The 24661-nt window shown below is 50.1% G+C and overlaps 2 protein-coding genes across 2 annotated transcripts; one reads left to right on the top strand and one right to left on the bottom strand.

The window, feature by feature from the left end:
* The first annotated feature begins 1350 nt into the window (after positions 1-1350).
* On the top strand, positions 1351-7339 carry PIM1 (Pim-1 proto-oncogene, serine/threonine kinase). Its single transcript, XM_048826880.2, has 6 exons — positions 1351-1657; positions 2018-2124; positions 2357-2407; positions 2560-2926; positions 5006-5182; positions 5923-7339. The coding sequence occupies exons 1-6, from the start codon at positions 1579-1581 to the stop codon at positions 6078-6080; spliced, it is 939 nt and encodes a 312-aa protein (XP_048682837.1). The 5' UTR covers positions 1351-1578; the 3' UTR covers positions 6081-7339.
* Positions 7340-9931: 2592 nt separating this feature from the next.
* On the bottom strand, positions 9932-10510 carry TMEM217 (transmembrane protein 217). Its single transcript, XM_048827013.1, has one exon. The coding sequence runs from the start codon at positions 10508-10510 to the stop codon at positions 9932-9934; it is 579 nt and encodes a 192-aa protein (XP_048682970.1).
* Positions 10511-24661: the final 14151 nt, after the last annotated feature.

Here is a 24661-nt window from a genome sequence, read left to right as displayed (position 1 = left end):
CTCCTGCCAGAATTTGTTTAAAATACAAATATTGTGAGGAGATTTCTGTTGGCTTTAGGTTTTATAACAGCTTGTTTATCCAAAATAAAAATGATGGGGCCAAATTTGAATTGACCCTATTTAAAGGTTGTATTTGTATTTCTCTAGCTCAATGTACACATAACAGCACACAACACAGCTCTCCTTCAGAGCTGGCTGAGAGGGACAATTTAAGTGAAGGAGTGACTTTTTTAAAAAGCACGTTTATTGGAACATGCTGCAAAAATCTTTACTTGCAAGAGCGTGAGATGTTATACACTGCCTTAAAGCAGCCAAAGGGACTGGGTGCCATGTTGTTTACCGTGTATGGGTCCTATTTTTACATATACGCAAGATAAAGGGCACGAGTCTGAGCTCATTTGCGCCAGTGTAAATCAAGAGAGTAACTCCACTGAAATCGATGGAACCGTGCCAGCGTCAAACTGGTGTGAGGGCAGAATCAGACCCCACCGAGTTAGTTGACCATCTACGTCAGGTGAGATCTGAAAATGCCAGCGTTTTTCTGGTCAAGGTGGACATTAAAGAGCCCATGGCCCAACTGGCAGGAATAGGGGCGTTACCAGAAATCTCCTCCTTTCTCTTTCCTGCCAGTGCACCACCCTCCACCCCAGAGGTGACTGCATGGGTGTGGTTGGATTATGATGTGTTTTATGGGTGGGTCATGAGGGCCCCCATTGTGCTAGGCGCTGTACAGGAACCTACTGGAGGTCCCTGCCCTGAAGAGCTTACAAGCCAAACAGAGAGACAGATGGAGGGTGGGAGGGCGCCCCCCCCCGCCCTCTTGCTTGTAACCACACTGATCCCAGGGAGCCCAGCGGGGGCGGGGGGAGCGAAGGGGGGGTTAGTTTATTTTGGCTTGTATTTTCAGCTGGATTTGGGGGGGGGGTATTTACAGCCCTCCCCCCCTTTCCCACCCTCTGCCCCTCCCCCCCTTATTTGCCCCTCCCAAACTTTCCACCTGCCCCTGCCCCATCCACCTGCTGTCTTCCCTCGCTTTTCCTCAGGCTTCCCCTCCCTCTTCCCCCCCTCAGGCCGCTCCCCCCAGTCTCTCCCCCCGCCCCGCTCCTTTATTCTCCCCTTCCCCCGACCCCTCCCCCCTCTTGGCGCCTTTTCCTTCCCGCCACGTCTTTAGTCTCCTCGTCCTATTCTGACGGGGGGGGGGGAGGGGAGGACGGGCCCCGCGGCTGATTGGCTGCAAGCGGCTTTGTGGGCGGGGCGCGCCCCCGCGCCGAAGCCCCGCCCCCAGGTTGTCCCCGGCCCCGCCCCTGCCCCGGCTCCCTCCCTCCCCTTACTACTGGCGGCTGGAGCGAGGGGAGCCGGCGCCACACGGGAGCCCGGCACCGAGCGCAGCAGCCTCGTCGGCTCTGCTCCCAGTCGCGCCCCCCCTTCCCCCCTCGGCCTCCGCCCCTCCCGCGCCAGCCCGGACCCCACCCCCTTGGTTCCGACCCGGCGGGGCTGCGAGCCGAGCCACTGGCGCCCGGTTCGGTTCGGGCGGTCCCGGTCCCGGTCCCGGTCCCGGAGCAAGGGGACGGGGCGGGGATGCTGCTCTCCAAGATCAACTCGCTGGCCCACCTGTGCTCCGGGTCCGGCGGGGAGCACCCGGCCAAGCTACAGCCAGGTGAGGCCCGGTTCGGTTCGGCTCGGCTCGGATCCGCGGCCGGGGCTGGCTCTGGAGTGGGGCGCCCCAGAGCGGTCCGGGTTCGGTGCGGGAGGAGCCCGGTCCTGCGGGGCACTGGGGAGGCTCATAGAGGAGTCTGATCCGGTTCGGGGGGTCTGGTCCGGGTTGGCGGGGTTCGGTCTGAGGCGGCATGGGGGGTCTGATCCAGTTTGGTCTGGGGAGGGATGATGAGTCTGGTCCAGTTCGGGGTCGTTCCGAGGAGGGATGTGGGTCCGGTCCGGTCCGGTCTGGAGGGCTGGCCCGGTCTTTTGAGGACAACAGCTGGGTCTGATCCTGGTGTCTGTCTGTCTCTGCTTGCAGGGAAGGACAAGGAGCCCCTGGAGAAGCTGTACCAGGTGGGCCCACTGCTGGGCAGTGGTGGCTTTGGGTCTGTCTACTCGGGCACCCGCCTGTCCGACGGCGCCCCGGTGAGTAGAGCCCACCCCCCCCCCACCCCTGCAGCCAGCTCCCCATGCCTGCTGCTCTACAGAGCTCTACCTTTGGTGAGAGACCTGTCCCTGACCCACTTGCATCTCCTTTGCTTTGCCCTGGCAGAACCACCATCTTGCATCCCCTTCCCCGGTCCCTTGTTTGCCTCCCCTCTTTCTGGGGTTGCCTGACCTGACTCTGATTGTCTGTGGGGTTCTGTTTGTGTTCTAGGTGGCCATCAAGCACGTGGCCCGGGACCGGATTTCTGACTGGGGAGAGCTGGTAAGTGCCTGGGGCAGGAATAGCTGTTGTGGCTCTGCATTGCATGGTCATGGCTCTGTAGTGAAGGTTGCAGCCGGTGTCATAGGTAGCTCTTGACTTTGTGGGTCGATTTGCCTGCCTCTGATGGAGCTCTCCTTTCTCTCTCTGTGCAGCCTGGCGGGACCAGAGTGCCCATGGAGATCCTGCTCCTGAAGAAAGTGGGCTCAGGCTTCCGGGGGGTCATTCGGCTTTTGGACTGGTTTGAGAGACCGGACAGCTTCATCTTGGTTTTGGAGCGGCCAGATCCCGTGCAGGACCTGTTTGACTTCATCACGGAAAGGGGTGCTCTCCCTGAGGAGCTCGCCCGCAGCTTTTTCCGCCAGGTTCTGGAGGCGGTTCGGCACTGTCATAGCTGTGGGGTATTGCACCGGGATATCAAGGACGAGAACATCCTGATTGATCTGAACAGCGGGGAACTGAAACTGATAGATTTTGGGTCTGGGGCATTACTCAAGGACACAGTGTACACTGATTTTGATGGTGAGTGTCTATTTCCATCCCCTTCTATTTTATCTGCGTAGGGAGGGAAGCCAGGGAAATTCCTCTTTGAAATGGGTTGTTCCCTGCCTGTAAATGTTCAGTAACTTCCCAGCCAAGGAATGTTTTGTTCCCTCCTCCCCCTGCCATTGTCACTTGCTAAATATACTGTTGTATGATCTGCAGCTTTGATACCTTTGGGGTTTTCCTCCCTGCCTTGTATCCAAAAAGCATTTCACAAATGTGTTTGCCCTTTTGTTGGGTGTTAATCACAGGCACTGGTGGTAGCTGCCCATGTCATGCAGGGGGTGGCGGGGGGGCACATGGCAGAAACCGGGTGTGAACTCACAAGAATCTATCTCTGGAGTCCCTGTGAGCAATGAGAGGAGAAAGTTGGGCTCTGGTTCCAGTGGTTTGGTTTTCTCTAGGTCCATCACATCTGTAGCATTTCAGCAGGGATCTGGCTGGTATTCCACCCTCCGGGGGGGGGGGGGGGGTGCAAACAAGATCTGCCTCATTTCATAGATGGGGAAAGATTGAGTTAAACCTGTCTGCAGCCATGGCTGCTCAGATGCTGGATTCTAACCTAATCTAGCAGCTAGAATGCAGGGGAGGGGATGTTTCCCCCCTAAGGATAAAGAGAAGGGCTCTTGTACAGTTTCTTTCTGTGAGGATGGATGGACATCAATTTGGGGAGGGGATCAAGAGGAGAAGCTGCTGTCTCCGCCATCTCGCTAAATTATTCATTTCACTGGAAAGTTGTGTTTTGTCACGGGATGAATGTTGTGAAATAGGATCTGCAGGAGATCTGCTTACAGCAGGCTCCCTTTCCTCTGCTGCCCAAAGGCACCTGAGTCAGATCTTTGGGGAGGGGGGAGCTATAAACCCAGGGAGGAGTGTTTGACCTTGGAGCAGGGGTGCAGGGATCTGCGCGGGGGACAAATAAAGAGAGCTGCCTTGTGTTGCTGGTGGTAGGCTTTTTTCTGACTCACTTGAAAGGCATATTCAGGGTAGGGCCGTTGACTTTCAAAAAAAAATCACTGTTTGTTGTTGAGGGTTTGTTTTGCTTCTGCTTTGCCGGATGGCTTGGGCTATGCTGCATTTTTTGTTTTTAATTTAACGGTTGATGACAAGGGATGGGTTTGCCCCTCCCAACCACCTTCTCTTCTGCAGAATTTCCCAAGCTAGTGGTGCCCCCTGGTGGGGCATCGGGTCTCTTTTTACAACCCAAAGTTTGTAAACAACAGTCACGTGGCCAGGAACCAGACTAGGAGCTCTGACCTCAGTCTCCTCTTCCTGCCAGAAGGGAAGAGATCAAATACAACAAAGGCAAAGGGCGTAAGCATCTGCAGAGGCCAAAAGCAGGGTGGAATCTGAGTTCCAAGCATAATTATCACATGCACAATTGAACTAACTAAAACCACTCCCTTGATGTTGTACAACAAACCTTTGTCCACAGCTTTGGAGTAGGCTGGCTTTGGCTACTGTTGAGTCAGTCAGGTATAATGCCAAAAAAGGAATAAACTCTTCAAGGTATCTGCCCTTCTTTGGGTTCCACAAGGAAACCCATTTATGAAGAAAGGACTATAAGGTTGTCTGGGCTCCTTGTAGTGCAGTAGACAAGGCCTCAGCCCCACCCCAAATGCTCCGTCTACACTGGGTCACCATGGACTGAAGCATCTGCAAGCTGCCTCTCTCTTTACCTCAGTGAGAAATGGTTACATCGACAGCGAGAAAGTCAGGACAACAGTGGCCTTAAGAAACCTGTTCTTTATTGTGGCTTGTATTGCAGCTGGAAAACATGTTTATTTGCACTCCATTTGGTTCTGCTTCATTTGTAGTCTGTGCCCTAGTGCAACTCTGCAATTGCTAAAACTGCTGGGGGCTTAAATCCCACTCAGACTTGGCTGATAGTTAAACAATATTAAGATATTGCAACCTAAATTTGGGGCTGAAGTACCTGACTTGGTCTCTTAAAACCACCCTGATAACACCTGAAAAAAGAATTAATAACTGGTTGCTCTGCTTAGGGTACAAGATGAAATATTTCTGCTAACCATGATCCTCTAATCTTCTCTACAGGAACCAGAGTGTACAGCCCCCCGGAATGGATCCGCTGTCACCGATATCACGGCAGGTCAGCAGCAGTCTGGTCTCTGGGGGTCCTGCTGTATGACATGGTCTGCGGGGATATCCCCTTTGAACATGATGAGGAGATTATTAAGGGCCAGGTCTACTTCAGACAGAGGGTCTCTCCAGGTGAGCACTCTCCTTTGTTGTGTTAGAGTTGGGCAAACAACTGCTTAGCCTGAATGCCACACTGACAAAGTGATAATATGATGCCATAGAGATGCATTACCATCACTTCATGCAACCAGTGAGACGTGCAAGGCATGATTCCGTGATCTAGTGGTCCCCTTCTTGTCTTAAACTCAATGAGATGTTTAATGCTATTGAATCCCAGCAAAGTGCGGGGGACCCCGCTGTCTTCTCTGCCTTAGACAGCTGTTTCAGAGCTCACTGTTGTAGTTCACTTCAGCACTTGACTCTCCTGCCGCTTGCTGGGGTCTTTAATGTGGCTACTGCAGCTGGCTGCTGAAGCAGTCTTACAGAAAGTGGAAATGACAAAAGATCTTGAACCAAGTAGCTCTCCGGTTTAATCATCTCACTGGGGAAGGGAAAGCTGATTTTTGCTATTAGCCTGGGTGTGAATGGCAGGGGAAGATGGGCTGTTCACGGCTTTTCGTTGCCAGTTTGCTCCCTTGTGTATTTTCGGAGTCTCCTTCCAAAGATGGGAACTGGTTCACCCACGTACGGGGGCTGGGGGGGGCGTAACTCAGAAACCACACCTAGCCACAGCCATGGTAATCTGTCCTGTGAAGCAAGAAAGGCAGATCCCAAAGCAGACTTGCAGATGGCAAAATAGGGAGGCTTGTTGTAGGCTTCACAGACATTACTCAGCAGCAGATTCTCACTGACTGCTTGTTTTCTCTCCCCAGAGTGCCAGCACCTCATTAAATGGTGTCTGGCCTTGAGGCCCTCCGAGAGGCCATCCTTTGAAGACCTTCTAAATCATTCTTGGATGCAAGACGTCCTCTTGCCACAGAAAACGGCAGAGATCCACCTGCACAGTCTAATTCAGGAGTCTGGCAAATAGCAGCTCCTCTCATCCATTGGGTGTAAAAGAAAAAACTCTCACCAGTAACTGTCTGCCTGTTACATGGGAACATGCATATCTCATTCCAGAGCTCAGCTAACTGGAGAATCTTCTGAGAGGCTGGAGGTTACCATCCATCCCAGGTGGACTGGTCTTGAACTCGTTAGGTCCTGCCTTACTTGATGTCTTGCCAGTAGACTTTTTTGTTGTCTTATGGGCACATCCATGAGTGTCCCTGACCTGCTGAGTCCTGGAATAGGAACTGAGCAAGGACCAGAGAATAAGCAAGAAAGTTTCGCTTGGGGAAACTGGCTGTGGAGAGGGAGGGAAGGTACTGATTTGAATACCTGTCTTATTCACTGTGTCACCGTGTTCTGAGTGCCTTCAGTTGCGATCTGGGCTGTGCTGGGGGAAATACTTGAATCTTCCTACACCTCTGCTTCTCCAAGATTCACCTGGGTTTATTTTATATTCCCCTCCTTAAGGAACAGGTCAGAAGCAGCCATGGGTGAAAACAGTGCACCCTGGCTAGTTGTTTCTGAGGTATGCTGTCTAGCAGAAACTTTTCTTCCTCAGCTCTTTGCTTTGAGTCTCAAAAGCTGGGGCATCCTCACAGATGCACAAACAATGCAACCCAATTGAGCTGTAAATGTGTACAGAATTATACAGGAGCGAAGCTTGGTGTACAGAGGACTGTAGTTTATAATGGTAACGTTTTTACTTTTTTTTTTTGTTTTTAACTTATTTTCAGGGGGTTGGGTTATTTTTTGTTTGTTTGTTTTTAAGGAAAATGTCCGAACCTGTAGGATAACTTATTTATTTATTTATAATTCATGTGGGTTCAGAGCCCATGCCTGGCTTCCATAGCTGCTGATCTGGTTTCCAGTTGGGGTCTCCCCACCCGACTGCACTCCCTTCTTAAAATGCTCTGTTAACATCTCACCACTGTGTGGAGTGGCTGACTGCTTCCCAGCTGTCTGTAAATAGTTCCGGCTGCCGGTGTTCCTCTTCCACGCGTGTGTTCAATTGTTTTAAAGGCATTTCCACGGGTATTTGTCTGGGCTGCGGGACGTCATGTGTATATAGCACTGGTTTTGCCGAGCTGTCGGGGAAGGTACCCTGGACTCCAACACTGTCAAGCCTGTATATGTCATCAGTGTGTAGTCTGCTGCTTTTGTTAATAGTTAATATTGTACAGGGGAATTCAGAAATCCTATTTTTTTTATACATGCGGTTTTAAATAAAAATGAATCACTTGACTTAACCTGAGACCTCTTCTCTTTCGGGTGGAGTAAAACTGCCAGTTTCACAGCGCAGCAAAGCGGTGCTGTCGAAACTCAGGACCCTTCATAACGTGATCCAAACGCCAAGAGCACCACCAAAGCGCGCGGCTCTCGGAGCAGGAGATGAGTAAGCTACAGCTAGAGATAGCAGCCCAAACCACAAAGCTTGAATTCACATGTCCTCAAAGCCGTGTCACTCAGATGCAGTGTTTTGGTTCAGCCCGTTAAAGGTGTCAGCTATTAGTGTTGGATCTGAACTGGTGCACTCTCCATGCCAGATGTCCTGGTTCTGGCCATCTCTGGCAGCCTTCTTCACTGAACTGTGAGATCAAAGGTGTATGGCTGAGGCATAAAGTATGTACATACCGTTTCCATTCATGCCTAGTCGTGTGTGAACAAAGCAGGTAAACGTCAGTGCTGCATTGATGATGCAGTATGTTACCCATGCACGTGGCACACTGGATGCTGACCATCCATGTCTGGGCACATGGGGTTTCAGTAACCGATCCTGTGTGGCAGGCTCTGGAGGCATCTGATTCGTTACATACTATCACCATCTTCAGCCAGGCTGGGGCTGGCCCAGAGCCACGGGAGCTGTTGACGTCCAGACTAGGAGAACGTGGTCGTTTTCACACTCTTCAGCACAAATAAGCTGGGCTTCCCCTCGTTAAACTACAGCGACCACATGGTGCAGGCAACGGCCTCTTGGTGTGAACAGTAACTTGTGCAGCACTGAGTTAGCGACAACCTTTAAAACTCTGCTTTACCCTGGTGGAGGCAGGAGCTATTCTTTACCTGTTACGTTTCAGGGTGTCTGCGGGTTGAATGGAACAGTTGCTCCACCTGGCTGTAATATTCACGGTGTTGTCTAAAACCTATGCTGTTGGTTCAAGTGTGGGGCTGTGTAACGTTAAGAGAGGGAGCAGTGACTGCAAGCATTGTTTGCACAGTGCACTTCTTTTTAAAACCCTGTTGGTTGTAGCCTCCTGGGGAAATATTTGACCCTCTCGGCACTGCTAATCTCCAGCAAGGTGCCTGCCACCAAGTGAGCACTGGCGTTGCCTAGAGTCTTCTAGGTATGGCGCTGGACTACAAGCATGAGCAGCAGGATATAGGAGTTGTATTCCTGCACTGCAACTTCCTTGCTGTGTACCCCGGGCCAAGTCATTTTCTGCTCTATGCCTCAGTTTCCCCATCTGTAAAGAGTCCTCTGTACAGCCCTTGCAGGTCCCTTTGAGGAAAGGCATTAGTGAGTTAATTTTTTTTTTTTTTTTTTTTTTTTGTAGGTGGGCTGAACAAGAAAGCTCAGCTCCACCTCTTCAAAGGCTGGGGGCTACTGAGCTCTGTGGTTTTCATTTAACTGCAGGCTCTTGTGCTAGACCAAAACAAACTTTATAACTCCTTATTTTGAGAAAGTCCATCTCACACATTTAGGGCAGCAAATGAGTCTCTTGCAGCGAGTGAAATTTAGCCGGGCGCAGTTACAGTATCACAGCAAACTGCTCCCCACTGAGTGGAGGCTCTCCTTCCTTCCCGTAAACACACTGCTCAACTGCTATTCCACTTCTTAGAAACCTCACCACAGAAAGGCCAAGTCAGATCAGAGTGTCAAGCCCTGCAGGGACCGATGCAATGATAGTCACTATGCTTCCTGCTGCAGCTTATGTCTATTGCCCGGCCAGGCCAGCTCAGTAGGAGGGAAATGCTGTCAGGGAGACATGACATCCAAATGGCGCAGAGTACCAAGGAGCGCATAGAGCCTAATTAGGCCCTTTGTCACGTAGGCATAACTCTCACTGAGGCTGGGAGTTAAATCCATCTAAGATCCTGGTTCAGGAAAACATTTAAACGTGTGCTGAAGCCCTGGGAAGTCAATGGCACCTAACTGGGTATGTTTACACTGCAGCTGGGAACACCCTAGAAAATAGCAGGGTGGACATCTTGGAAACTGTGGAGGCTAGCGTTGGCCACACGATCTCAGACCCCGCGGGTAGAATGGGCTTGAGCTCAGGGGGCTAGCTAGAGCCTCTGACAGCACCAGGCAAAAATTCCAAAGTCCTGCCCCAGCATGCACTGGCTTGGCTTTTCTGGTGTTGCAACGCTGAGCCCCACAATGCCTAAATACCTTTCAAAAGCTGGCCTTATGTCAGGCTTTTCATCCCTCGAGCTTCAAGTGCCTTCCCTATATACCATACGTCAAGATCTTTCTCTCCCTTTTACAGATGAGAAAACTGAGGTAGAGGGAGATGACGTGACTTGCTCAAGGTCATTTGGTGAGTCGGTCGCAGAGCTGTGGAAAGGCCCAGTTCTGCCGACTCCCAGTTCCCACATCCTGTGGCTCCCTGTTGCAAAATAAAAGCCTGGGAAGAACCTAAAACACAAATATAAACGATGGGCTTTAGGGGGTTTATTCAGGACTTGAACGCACAGCCTGGGAAATGCAGCAACAGCAAGAGAAACACTGAATTACACAACAGAGGAAGGAGATTATACAGGTAACGGTCTCTCATCTCCACCAGTAGGAAATATGTGAAAATGGAGCCCAACGCAGTGCTCCGAAACCTCCCCTCACACGCCTTTCCGAGCAGTGGAGCTCAACCTAAACTTGGGCGGTTCTGACACGTTCTTAGAGATCCGCCTCAGCCTGAGCGACAGCCTTCCTTTCCCTTTGCTGTCAATAATCAGCAGGGCATATGTGACAATGAAGGAGAGCCAGAAGCAATCCATGGGGATCCTGGTGGCCAGCCCAAACCACTCCAGGGGGCTGAGGGAAAACCAGGCTTCTTTGGAGACCTGGTAAGCCAGGGCCACGACGAAGCAGTTAGCCAGGTCGTAGAAGGTGATCCATGCGACATAGGCGAACAACCCCCTGTAGTGCCGCTTGTGGACTGAGTAGATGAGGAAGACACACACCGGGTAGGTCATGATGGCCAGCGTGATGGCTGTATAGTAGCAATACGGTAGCATCTTCCCCAGCTTGGTCATGTTAAAGGGCTTGATTTGCGCCATGTCAGTCATTGCTCGTTCAAAGTGGCCAAACTCAAAGATCAGGTACATGTTGGTCACTAGGATCATGTAGACAGCAGCGACAATGGCCCCGGCCTTGGGGGTCATGCCACAGAACCCCCCCGGGCACAAGATGATCATGTTTTCTCCACAGGCAACTTCGCTGGCCAAGGAAACCGAAGGAGCGTCGCAGAGTAGAAAGGCAAGCGAGGAAAGACGTCGGCGGGGCTTGTGTTAGGTATGGAGCCAGTGAGACGAGGGCTGTGCTGGAAAGGAAAAGGATCAGGCTGAAACATCGTGTGGTGGGAGATCGTCGTTTGGACTCCCAAGGAGAATTGGTTAGCGTGTGCACGCACACACACACACACACTGTAACCCCATCTCACACACACACCCCATCTGTAACTCCATCTCTCTCTCTCACACACACACACACACTAACCCCATCTCACACACACACCCCATCTGTAACTCCCCCCCCTCACACACACACACTAACCCCATCTCACACACACACCCCATCTGTAACTCCCCCCCTCTCTCACACACACTGACTGTAACCCCATCTCACACACACACCCCATCTGTAACTCCATCTCTCTCTCTCTCACACACCCTCTGTAACTCCATCTCTCTCTCACACACACACTAACCCCATCTCACACACACACCCCATCTGTAACTCCATCTCTCTCTCTCACACACACACACACTAACCCCATCTCACACATACACCCCATCTGTAACTCCATCTCTCTCTCTCACACACACACACACACTAACCCCATCTCACACACACACCCCATCTGTAACTCCCCCCTCTCTCTCACACACACACACTAACCCCATCTCACACACACACCCTCTGTAACTCCATCTCTCTCTCTCACACACACTGTAACCCCATCTCACACACACACACTCTGTAACTCCCCCCCTCTCTCTCTCTCACACACACACACTGTAACCCCATCTCTCACACACACACACACAACTCTGTAACCCCATCTCTCTCTCTCTCACACACACACTGTAACCCCATCTCTCTCTCTCACACTGTAACCCCATCTCACACTCACACACACACACACACACACACACTGTAACCCCATCTCACTCACACACACACACACTCTGTAGCCCCATCTCACCAAGATTCCTGCTAAACCAAAACTTGGTTATGTCCCCCATGATCCTATGTGCTCTTGACCGCGTTCCACATCCCCCAACCCTCAAGTGCAGAGAAGGGTTCCCAGCCCCCTTAATCAACAACGAGCCATGCTCCTGAGCTCCTGCATTGAGAGACCTGCCTGCTTTAAAGGGGGCCCACTCTAGTCCCCTTTTAGAAACAGTGAAGGGGACAGGTGGTTGATTGCTCGAGTTCCTGTGGAACTAATTTTAATGCTGGTGAGATTAAATTTAATTGTGTTTACCGAATAATTAATGATGTTAGGTGCCTAAGCCCTTGCATAGGCCTCCTTATTATTTTAATCTCAATAACATAGAGTCTAGCAGTCTCCCAGCTGTTGGCGGCCTGGTGGATAGAGCACTTAGGAGATTTGGGTTCTACCACCTCTACCACTGGCCTGCTGGGTGATCTTGGGCAAGTCACGTCCCTCTCCGTGCCTCAGTTTCCCCACCTGTAAAATGGGGATAATGCTACTGTGCCCTCCCTTGTCAAGCGCTTTGAGAACGACAGATGAAAAGTGCTAGATTAGAGTGAGGTCTTTATTATTATTTCATTAAAATCACCAAATATATGTTGAATCAATTCTTTGCTACAATGTAACCACTTAGCTCTAGATTGCAGGCCCCTTGAGCCAGCTCTATACTGACACAGACTTTTTTTTTTTTTAAAAAAAAGCATTGCAAAATAAAATAAAATAAATTAAAAGAAAAGGTGCGAAGCCAAGCCTGCAGGCTGACTCCTCAGCGGGGCTGAGCGCCCACAGCTCTCCTGGAAATCCACAGACCATGTTTTTCAGATTCATAAGAGCCCAGCAGGACCTGCTCTCTGGGCCAGGTTGACCAAATTAGCTCAGTGCTCAGAAGCTCCCATTGTGGTGCTCTGGCCAGATTTCTAGGCTATGACTGCCAGCAATTCCCACTGAACTCAAAGGGCCAAAGCCTGGAGCTTTAGTGTCAATGTCAATCAGTGTCAATGGAAGTTTGTTTGAATGGGGACATCCGGATATAGGCCTTTATATTTCGTCTCCATCTTTCATTCCCACCAACAGGAGGCATTTCCAGCCCCTCAAAGGTTAGACTCAGTGAGCAGGTCAGGGCTAACGTACCTCCTTCTGAGAGAGAAAAGGGAGGAGACCTGGTGGATGGATCGGCTGCGATATCTTTGCACCAGCTGGAAATGATGCCTCGCCACAGTGCCACGGACCTTAGCCGTTAATGGCTGAGAGACCATGTGCTCTTCCCATTGGGACCCTGCTCTGCTAAAGGAATAACTCCTCCAACTACTCAGCTCATCAGGAACCTATAAAGCAAAGGGAACACAGGAATTGCCAGATGGGATCAGAACCAAGGTCCATCTAGTCCAGGATCCTTTCTCCAACAGTGGCCAGTGCCAGATGCTTCAGAGGAAGATGCAAACAAACAAACAAAAACCAGAAGGTAGCAGTGGGCTAATCTAACAGTTAGACACTAACTATGGCCAAACAGAAGGCACCTGACCCAAATATTGGCAGAAACCAAATTATCCACCTGCCTAGAGCCAGAAAAAGGTAAGCTGCTTCCCCCTGCTGGAGACCAGCACCTAGGACAGGGGCCTGGGGGAGGACTTGTCTCCATGGCCAAGAAATCAGTAGTGCCTCCTTGGTCTGTTCAGGCAATGAAGAGATTTTGGACCCCACATGGGGCAGGGATGCATTACTGCCAGCCCTAGATCCTGCACTTTAGGATGGGGAGTGACTCTGTTTGGCTTCCTCCCTTAAAAGAAGCTAAAAAGAATTCAGGCCCCCCCATCATGCACACTCTTAACAGATGCAAAGTTATGCACCTGCTCAAGTGTTTTCAGGATCAGGGCCTTAGATTATAGGTTCACTGGGGCAAGAACGGCAGTATTGTCAACTCCCATCATTTTATCGTGAGACTTGCGATATTTGGTGTTTTTCTTAAAGCCCCAGCTCCTGGAGGCAAGTGATTTGGTGAGAATGTCGACTTCTGTTTTAAAAAAAAATTTCTAGCCCTCATGGTTGTGGAGAAAATCCAGAAAACGTTACCCGAGTTCTGCCTAAAGGCAAGACAAAGAACCCATGTTTATTCATTTTAAAAACCATGATTTTTAAGCCAATCTCATAATTGTTGGGGCCTGACTCTCAATTACTCTGTACCACTGCGAATGTTTCCAGCTGGGAGAGTGGAACTAGTCTAATCAGTTTCACTTTCGGCCTCTGTGCCTTACCCCAAAGCTGCAAGGTTTGGGTGGCAAATCCTGCAGAGGAATTGTTAACAGCCACATACAAGTGGCTTTCATTGCAACTTTAAAAAAAATTTCTATCGAAGTCAGGTTTGAGCAATTCCCATTCCCCCTTTCCACACTTTTAAAAAAAAAAAGTTCTGGGGGCCATCTTAGGTTGGTGTATGTGGATTCCAAAGGGACCCAAATAAATGGAAATCTATTAATTTGTATTACTGTATCCCTTCTGCCAAAGAGCGCCGTCCCAGACCACAGGGTACATTATGAGAGCGCCTGCAGGCCCCAATCAAGATCAGGGCTGTGTGAGTCTGTTTGTGTGGACTCTATTCTTATTTGTGTTGTGTATGTGGGGCCCAGGGCCCCATCGTGCTAGATGCTGCACATATATATACACAATAGACAATGCCTCCCCCAGAGAGCTGACAATCTCAATAGATGGGGCAGCAAAGAGTGGGAGAGAGGAAAGGTACAATTAGCCCCAGGTCACCCGTGAGAAACTGAGGCCCAGACAAACTTGCCCAAAGTTGCTGTTTGACAAGGGCTGTTATTCAGCTCAGGGAGCCTTTGACGGGGTTGCTATCACAGGAGCGATGAGCTTCTTGCGGCACTGGTACCACTCCGGCACTGATCGAACATAAGATGGCCTGATAAGGTTTTATTCCAGCCTAGTCATAGAATCATAGAATATCAGGGTTGGAAGGGATCCCTGAAGGTCATCTAGTCCAACCCCCTGCTCGAAGCAGGACCAATTCCCAGTTAAATCAACGGCTTCCTGAGGCATTCATGGACAACATAAGTACCAGTGCATCTGAGAGCGTTACGTGAGACGGCTTCCCAAGAGGGGGTGTCAGAGGATGACGGTATGGAGAGGGTAATATCTGGGAACTCTACTGGCAGGAAGTGCTTGATGAGAGAGGCCTGGTGGGAATGAATAAAGCCTCAGTGTTCCACTGTCTTGGCTCTTTCTCTCGTTTTATGCTGGAGCCATCAACAGTAAACAGCCTTTGGAACTGTGTTTGTACAGCGCCTAGCACAGGGGGGCCCTGCTCCCTGGGCACGCCCCTGCCCACGGTACCAATCATAACTAATCATCATGAGCCGACATACGCTCATTCGCCCCCCCGCGCTCCCTTAGCTGCCGGACCGTGTCTCGTCAGCTTCGTCTCAGAATCCTTCTCAATGCAAACCCTGGGCCAGCGTGAGCCCGGAGTAACTCTTGACTTCGCGGGCGTCGCATGTAGGCCAGAGCCCCTCTTCGCTTGGAGGCTTATACCGGCGTCACTGAAAGCACATCGGGCCTAGCGTACCCGTCCGTGCCACACTGAGCGAGTGGCACCAGTTCCCCTAAATACTCCCTCCGTTGGCCCTTACACTCACCCCCGCCAGCCGTAAATACCTGACCCCAGTGGGAGCTCCCTAACCGCTCGCATGCTTTTTATTCCGTCCCATCCCTCCCTACCATGGTTACCCCCAGAACCAGCGTTACCATAAACTTTGTAGTATTCCCTCCCCACTCTCTGCTTACTCGTGACGGACCTGGGCTGGAGACGAGGCTTTCGAGCTGAGGGCTGGAGCGATCTCTAGGACTTCTGGTTCTTTTAATGGGGGCTTCCTCCCTTCCCTCTTGCTCTGCTTCGGCCCGTGGCCAGCTTCCCCCCATCCTCATCTGTCAATGAGACTCAGCTATGGAGGGCCTGATGGGGGAATTTAGTCTCAGTAGGGCCTTGCCTTCTCCACTGAGGCTGCTGACCAGGTGGCCTGAGTCACTGCTGGTTGTGGTGTTTGTGTGAAGCGAATGCCTGGCTGCTGGGATTTGGGCTGAGCCCCACCAAACTGATGTCACACAGGAATGGGGAGCTGGCCTCAGACAGCTGGAGCCTGGCTCCCTTTGCTGATCGGTGCCTTTCCTCAGCTTGCAGGTGGTATTTCATCCCCTTAGGTGCCTGAATGAGCTCATTGGAAAACCACGTCCCAGTTGCGGATGCTGAGCCCTTGACTATCTGTCTGCGAGTTCATTTGCCGGTCTAGCCCCATGAGGGCCCTCTGCCCTGGGGTGCATTTCACCTGTCATGAGAAAACCAGGATTTGGGCAGAATAAAACCTTAAAGTCAAACTTTTCCTCTCCCGCCCTGCTGCGAGATGGCAAGTAAGGGATTAAAATCTGAGCACCACCTTCCTTTGGGGGACAGTAATTGGGATGCTGGCTTAGCCCATCAGAGAGGAGGGGAATGTCTTGTAACTAGGGCTGATTTCATCGGAGTCGTTCCCAAACAATTTCCCCAAGGAACAAAGCCTGTGGGGCCAATCTGTGGAGAAACCAGAGGTAAAATTCCTAGTGAGAGGGAATTTTCTCTATCTCCTGTCCTGACCTATCCTCTCCATCCTCCTTATCACCCTATCCAGCCTGGATTGCGAAGGACCCAATTCAGTGACCACTGACATGAAAAGGAATCTTTCTACAGACTTCAGTGGTAGTTGGGGCAGACCCTGAGCACTTAGACCAGATTGTCAAGCCTGTCCCCTGGTTCAAGGAGGCTACGTTCCCCGGGGCATGGTAAGCAGGCCTGATTTCAGAGATGCTGAGCACTTACAGCCCCCATTGGCTTCTGCTGCACTTACAGGTGCCTCATGCTTCTGAAATTCAGGCACCAAGGTGTCCCGAACCTGGAGGTGACCCGAGTCGATGGCCGCTTCAGAAACCATTGACCTTTGGACTCACTGTGCCAGAGTTTCCCCCTCTGCAAACCGGGACTAGTAATACAGATCTGACCGCCCGCTGATTGTGAAGTTGTGAGGTTTCGTGCATTCATGGTTTGCAAAGGGCTATGAGCAAAGCGGTGTTGTCTCTCGGTGACGTGATTTGTGTTCACGTCGTTTGCGGTGCATGGTGAGTTTGCTAACCAGATGGAAGGGAAGGCTGAGCTCCAGCTGCAAAAGCTGGTTGCAGATTTTGATCAGCCTAATCTTTGGGGGGGATGTGTTTTGATCTCAAGTCTTTTCCAGCCCGTTATAAAGAGAGGGGCCGTTTATGAAAGTGAGATGCCGACTGCCAGATGTTGAGGATTTGGAAGTGGCGGGGGGGCAGTGACTCAGGCTGATCGCTATGTAAGACGTCACGAGGATGATCACTGCTAGTACCTTGAGCCCCTGTTAGAAACGGGGCACGTTGGAAATAAGACATGCGTTTGTCATAATGTGGGCGATTAACCACTGGCACAAGTGGCCAAGGGAAGGGGAGGATTTTCCATCTCTTGATGTTGTCCAATCAGCCCTGGGTGCCTTTCTGGGAGATATGCTTTAGCCAAACACAAGTTACTAGGCTCACTATAGGAGTAACTGCAGTTCTCTAAGCAGTGATTCGCAACTAGGGATCTGCAGCCCCCTGGGTAGCCGTGAGCAGGTTTCAGGGGATCTGCCAAAATAAACCCGGCTTCAGCCCCAGGCGGTGGGACTCGGGGAGGGAACGCTACCTCCGCCCCTTTACTCACCTCAGCAGGCCACCCTGCCTGTGGGTCAGCATCAGCAACGAGTTTCACACTAAGTAAGTAAAACAAAAATAATATTCCCTTTTTTTATTTTTGTACCTCTGTGGCACAGGTGGGCCCAGGAGTTTTTACAGCATGTTGTGGGGGCCTCAGAAAGAAAAAGGTTGAGAACTCATGATATAGAGGAGGTCAGACTAGGTCAAGGGTTCTCAAACTGGGGGTCGGGACCCCTCAGGAGGTCGCAAGGTTATTACATGGGGGGTCGTGAGCTGTCAACCTCCACCCCACACCCCATTTCGCCTCCAGCATTTGTAATGGTGTTAAATATATAAAAAAGTGTTTTTAATTTATAAGGGGGGGGTCACACTCAGAGGCTTGCTATCTGAAAGGGGTTACCGGTACAAAAGTTTGAGAACCACTGGACTAGGTGATTTAATGGTCCCATCGGACCTTAAAGTCTATGGAAGTATGAAACTCTGAAGCTTTCTGTTCTAATAGGACTCAAGAGGAAGCATGCATGCCCCCTACTTTGCCCCTGCCTTGGAGAGGCTGATCTCGCTGCAGCTGGGAGCCACAAAATTAACTTTCAATTTTCTCTTGGCTTTAAGTACTTTCCCCTGCTTGGCAGGGCGCAGGAGGGGGAACTGATTCTTGTCCCTTCACTTTCAGTCTTGCTCAGAAACGAAAGTTGGCCTTTGCCTTTGGCCAACTTCCAGCTGGGAGGCTCCTGCTGGCTGGTTCAGAAGTAAAGAGAACCTCTGTAAGGTGTATAGCGCAGGGGAGTGTAGGTGGCCTGGCTTCTTATCAGCTGTAGAATTGCGCTGCCCTCTGGTGTTAGCGTGTCCCATTGAGGCATTGAAACAAAGAGCCAGATTTTCATGTGCTCAGTGCTTGGGTCGTCTGAAAACCTGACCCCAGTGGTGTCTGCTGAGCTCTAGAAAATCTGTCCTCAGAATCCTTGTCTAACTTTAAAGAAGACACTTCCTCACTTGAATGTTCAAGAGAAACATGGGGGGCCATTCTCCTTCACCTCACACCGCGTGTAAATCATTCACGCTCATGCACAGGGGGCCAGCGACGCCAGCAAATCAGCCCGTCAGCAGTTTATACTTACTTTCTGCTCACTTAGCCCTGGTGTAAGTGACCACGCCTGGTGCAGGGCAATGGAGAATCAGACCCATTCTCTTCTTGAATTGTTATACAAATAATAGCATTTTGCCCACCTAGAACACCTTCCTTCTCATGTCCTCACAGCACTTTTGAGAGTATCGAAGGAATCCTCTTGACACAGTCCTGCATTATTATCCCCACTTTACAGATGGGGAAACTGAGGCACAAAGCGGGGCAGTGACTTGCCCTCAGTCAGACGGACAGGTTGACACTTGAGTTTTTACCTTGAATAAATTGGTTGCTAATTATCTCAAGGCAATTAATATATGTCTGCACAGGCTAGTTTGAATGCTCCCCAAATACATATTCCAGAATTGCAAATGTTTGTTTACCGCAGAGTTTGTTTTCAGCCTGTAACAAAAGTTTAGGGCAGTGATACTCACACCGCAGTGGTTCAGGAGCGATCAACATTACTCAAAAGAGACACAGTTGTGTGAATGATGGGGAAATATATATATTATTCTCACAGCAAATAAGTTAATAACTTAGTGCAAGTCAGAAACTTAATTGGTTAATAAGGTAGTAAAAGCATCCTGATTGATTAATAACTTAGATTGGTTAATAATTCAGTCACACAATGTTTTAACACTGTGTGCTGCAAAGAGCTGCAGGAGACCCATTAAAGAACCACTCGTGGCTCGCAAGCCTCCGTCTGAGTCTCACTGGTTTAAGGAGGGTCCAGACTGGCCTTCGCAAAGGTCTTAGCTGCCTTGATGGACTCAAAGGAACAAACTTGAGCGTGGGCCAGCGAGCAGATGAAGGTTATGACAGACAGTCCAGGAGGCCCAGCGTCCAGCTCTTTGCTTTAGCAGCCAAACCACCCCTCCTCATTGACTTACAAAACAAGGTAGGAGAAATAAACCTGGGTCCAAATTTTCAAAAGTGGCCGCCTTGGGAGACTTAGGACCTGATTTTCAGAGGCTCTGAGCTCCCTTGAGGGGATCGTGTCATTGAACATCATACGACAGGATCCGTTTTCAAAGGAGCTCGGCTTCCATTTAGAGACTCAAAAGCAGAGGCCGTGGTTCTCAATGGGAGCTGTGAGGGGCTGAGCATGTCTGCAAACTTGGCCCCCTCCTTAGATGTCTACCCGGGAGCTGCGCTCTCAGGAAACGTTGGCACCAATTGTGGGTGCTGAGGGCTTGAAAAAGCTGGTGAATAGTGCAGCCAGGCCAAGGGACAGAGTTAAGGGTGCCTGGGAAATGTTCGCTTTGGAACGCCCTGGCGTGGGGTGCCTGGCTTTGCAGCGTTTGTGTTCTCTTCATGAACACAGCGATTGTAATGCAATGTTTACGGTGTTGGATTTTGTTGTTTTTATTCTGAGAGAGAGAGGAAAAGAAAATTGATACAGAAAAGAAATTCCATAATGTGGAACTAGTTGCTGGGCAATGGTAAAGTGTAGAGTCCTGGACAAAGGTCCTGATCCGAAGTCATCAGAGAAGAAGGATGAGCCGGCGGTTACGGCATCAGTCTAGGAACTGGCCTCTGCTCAAGTCCCTGTTAGCTGGCTTAGCTGGCAATTGTATCCCTGCGGGAGGCAGCCAAAGACACATAGGAAATGCCAGAGTAAAGTCAGCACTCCAGCAAGTTTCCTGGGGCTGGCAAGCTTTTGCTGAAGGCTCCCACTGACCGCCTCTAACTTCACCCCTCCCATAGAGCAGGAAGCTTTCTTCCCTTCCCTCAACAGCAGATTCAGCACAAGTGGCGTAAACCCCCTGGCTGATCAGCTCCTTGGAGAAGCAGCCACAAAACCTACACCCACCTAAAAACTAAAGCCCAGGAGCTCTATAGTCGGTACTGGCACCCCCGCTCCGCAGGACAGGGGCGGGGAGATCAACACGTCACTTGTATCACACATTCAAATTCAGAAGATTTTCCCCCCTTTAAAAAAAAGGGGAGTGCATGGGGTGTTGGGGGAGGTATGGTTCTGCTTGTTTTTTAACCTTGGAAATATCAACAATGGAAAGTTCCTTCCTGCTCTTGGTGGATAATTCTTTGGAGATCTCAACTGTGTAGTGTCTCTTCCTTCCCCACTCCTTAATGGAAAGGTGTGGGATCTTTAACAAAGATGCCCCAAGTGTTTCTCCCACGTTTGAGTTCCATAGATCATAGAATATCAGGGTTGGAAGGGACCTCAGGAGGTCATCTAGTCCAACCCCCTGCTCAAAGCAGGACCAATCCCAAATTTTTGCCCCAGATCCCAAATGGCCCCCTCAAGGATTGAACTCACAACCCTGGGTTTAGCAGGCCAGTGCTCAAACCACTGAACTATCCTCCCCCCCCCCCAAGGCTAACAGCCCTCCAATCTCCAAGAGAGTTTCCGGGTTTAAAAAACCCCTGAATGTCTAATGTAAAACAAAAACAAGTAGGGGGGGGGGGAAACCTTCACTGAGACACAAACACATCCATCCCAGATGTTCCAAAAGAAGATCCAGGGATACAGATGAAAAACCAGGACATATGATGTATGTCTACACTGTAATGTAAGCCCTGGGTTAGTAGAACTTGAGTAAGCAGACACTGGGTTTGTTCACCTAGGGCTGGAGCATCTACATTCATTGCTAACCCCATTTTAGGAAGTGTTGAACCCTAGGTCCCAACCTGAGGCTCCAGCATCTACATTGCATTGTGCAGGCTTGACTCCCACCACCCATATCCCAGACTTCCTAGCACCCTCCCAGAAGGTGGCCACTCTAGCCCTTTGTTCATGATGCATTGTGGAAAAGTTAACTGTTCACCAAACTTGACTGTTCAGAGGACAAAGAAAGTCGACCCCTGCGATTGTGGGATACTTTTGGTGGGCTCCAGTCCAGTGGGACTGCATCCGCACTGAAAAGCAATAGGGCTTGAATCCCTGTGTCCTGACTTGACACAGACTCAGACCCTGCACACCTGGAGGGTCCTGGGTCCGAGCCCTGGGTCAGTGCAATTTCTGTGTAGATGAAAGGGGGGTTAGGCTTGAGCCTGAGTTCAAAATCTGGGTTGACATTGCAGTGTAGACATGCCCATGGTCACTTTAGGTATGTTAGGTGTATGGAGGGTATCTTCAGATTTGGGGTTTAAGCTCAGGTCCATCTGACTGCCTGCAAAGTTGCATTTGAGATCATTTTAGTTAGCACGTTCCAGCACATTCTTATTTGCTAGTGAACACCATGTCACGGAGTCCCCGGGCGATGCTCTGGAACTGCTCCCTGCAAAGCCAGGCAGGACTCAGGGGGAGTCTCCTCTCTGGGAGCATACTGTCTTCAGGGCAAGAAGCTCACACACGGCTTCCACCTTCCTGAGTCCGACCTCGGAGCATTCAGCCTCCTCTGCTCCTCCGTGTGCTTCCCACAGCGAGTCCGCCCAGGCGGGGTCCTGGGGAAGCCAGAGGGTCCTGCCCCCCAACTCCGCAGTCAGACGTGACTCTTAGCCAGCCAGTAAAACAGAGGTTTATTAGATGACAGGAACATGGTCTAAAACAGAGTTTTTCGGTACAGAGAACAGGACCCCTCAGCCGAGCCCATTTTGGGGGCAGTGAGCCAGACAACCGCGTCTGCCCTTCACTCCACGTCCGGAGCCAGCCCCAAACTGAAAACTCTCTCCAGCTCCTCCTCCTCTGGGCTTTGTCCCTTTCCCGGGCCAGGAGGTCACCTGATCTCTTTGTCTTCAACCCTTTAGCTGTCACCTTGCAGGGGGGAAGGGCCAGGCCATCAGTTGCCAGGAAACAGGGTGCTGGCCATTCTCTGTGTCCAGACCCCTGCACACACCTGCCCTCTAGGGCTCTGCAATGATCATACACCCTTATCCCACCACCTAGATACTTAAGAACTGCATAGGGGAAACTGAGGCACCCCCACAATATTCAGAGAAAACATTAAGAACAGTCCCACTTCGTCACACACCAGCCTGAAGGAAAAGGAGCTTCTTTGCCCTACTTCTCCTCTCACGTGCGCCTGTGTAAATCAGGATGCGATTCCACTGGTGGCAAAGCAATTGCCCTGATGTGAAACCAGTATAAGAGAAGGAACATGCAATCAAGCTGGGAATACACCTGCTGCCTGGACCAGGTTTCTACTTAAAGAGAATCTGTGGAATTTTCCTCCCTAAAATAGCACAAGTGACAGTGGATGGCATTAGATGAACTGGGGGAGGGGTGGTTGTTCCCAAAGTGGTATCATGGTGATCAATTGCTGTACTACAAGAGAAAAAGATGGGGTGAAAGCTCAAAATGTTTGACAAGGATCAGCCTACGAATGAATGTTAGGGACTTCCCAAACAAAGCAATGATTCAGAATGCTCTGCTCATTATGCACAAAAGCATTTTGGACTAAACACAGGTTTCTGTTCAGAATGACTACTGGTAGCACCTGCCTGTGTCCCTACATATGGGTTTTATACTGCCGCCCTTCACCGTAATATCTGAGAGCCTTCCACATAAAATCAAAAGTGTTAGCACAGTCCCTAGTCAATTACATGAACAATCTGGCACTTCACCCTTTTCAGTCAAAACTCTGCTTGGGGGAGAGTGGTTGTTTTTGGAGGGTTTTTTTAGATTTTATTAGTCGACTTAGTTCTATGCATCCGATGAAGTGAGCTGTAGCTCACGAAAGCTCATGCTCAAATAAATTTGTTAGTCTCTAAGGTGCCACAAGTACTCCTTTTCTTTTTAGTTGACTTTGTTAGTTAATTACTGGTTTGGGATGTCTGCTTTGAGTGTCATTCCTATGGAAGGTTTCAGAGTAGCAGCCGTGTTAGTCTGTATTCGCAAACTTCTGTATGCTCGGACCCTTGTTGTTTTCTCAAATTGAAATAGGTTTTATTTGGTACTGGGTCTACATGCCACAGGTGCAGATTGCTTAGCTTGCTTAGTTTCCTGTTTGTCCAGTGCTGGTCATTTTGTTGCAGTAAACCTTCATGAATTGTTATTAAACATATAGGAAATAATCACAACAAATGCTCCTGAAATAGGCTCATTTTTACACTTTTATTCTTCAAATAATCCAAGAGCTTCTGGGGACTGAAACAGCCTCCTGACTCCTGCTGAAAGTTGCCCCCTCCCCACTGAAATCTGAAAGGGCACCACAGCTTTCTGTGAGTTCCTTTTTTACCATCCTGTAGAATTCTATAGCAGAGTTATAATTATTTATCGCATTTAATAGGATGGTTCAAAAACACGATGGAAAAGTTACCAATTTCTATTACATTCGATAACATTTTCACAAGGAGAGAGAAATGTTTGTTTATATAATTGCCATGCATACCCATCCATCTGACCTATTTTTTGATTTGCCTAGCCGTATGTACTGTGCTCATCACCGGGATAACTGAGCGCCTTACAAGTTTTAAAATTTGCATTACCATTTTCCTTGTGTAATCCCACTTGCATGGGCAAAATAAGATTTTTTTTTTGAGGTTGGGCAAATCAAGGTGGATCTCCACCACGATTCCAAGAGGCACACGATCAACCTGGGAGTTGTGTTTTTGATGCAATCCAGGATTCAGCCCCAAACCACTCAGGTCCTAGAACTGAAACATCTAAGACATTTTTATGCTAATGGAGAAAGTGCTTCCCCCCACCCCGACCCCCACCCCACTCTCAGCTGAAAGTGTCAGAATTTGGAATGTTTCCTGTCCAATTTAACTTAAAATAAATAAAAACAAACTGTCATTGGGCAGAGGCCAGAGGTGGGAAGTTTCAGGGCTCCCCAAGGCAAATTTACAAGCACCTGAAAAGGGGGGTGATATGGAAACATTGGTTGGACTTGAATCATAGGGGACCCAGCAGGTGCCCGCCAGCTTTATCACCCACTCCCTCCCAGTGCAAACAGTTTGATCCTACATCACTCCCTCCTCAGTGCAGATGGCTTAACCCTCTCCACCTATCCTCCCCCAGCGAAGATGGTTTAACCCACTCCTTAGTTTAATCCCACTCCACGCCGCGTCTGGGGCGCATGGCTTAACCCTCTCCTCCCCAGTGCAGAGCGTGTAACTCCCTCCAAACGCAAATAGTTTAACACACTCTACCCCTCCTCTTCAAGGCAGAAAATCTACCCTATTCTCCCACTCCTCTCCCAAGCAGAGTAGCTTCTCCCTTTCCCAATCAGTGCAGGTGATTTACCCGACCCCTTCCCCCTCCTCAGTGGAAATGGTTCACTCCACTCCAGCGGAGATGGTTTATTCCTCCCTGGCCGCAGATGGTCTCTCCCGCCTCTCGCGGCCCCGCCC

The sequence above is a fragment of the Caretta caretta genome, chromosome 21 (genome assembly GCF_965140235.1).
Source record: "Caretta caretta isolate rCarCar2 chromosome 21, rCarCar1.hap1, whole genome shotgun sequence".
NCBI classification, from domain to species: Eukaryota; Metazoa; Chordata; order Testudines; family Cheloniidae; genus Caretta; species Caretta caretta.
The sequence above is the reverse complement of the archived record's forward strand: the minus strand, read 5'-3'. Positions and strand labels throughout refer to the sequence as shown.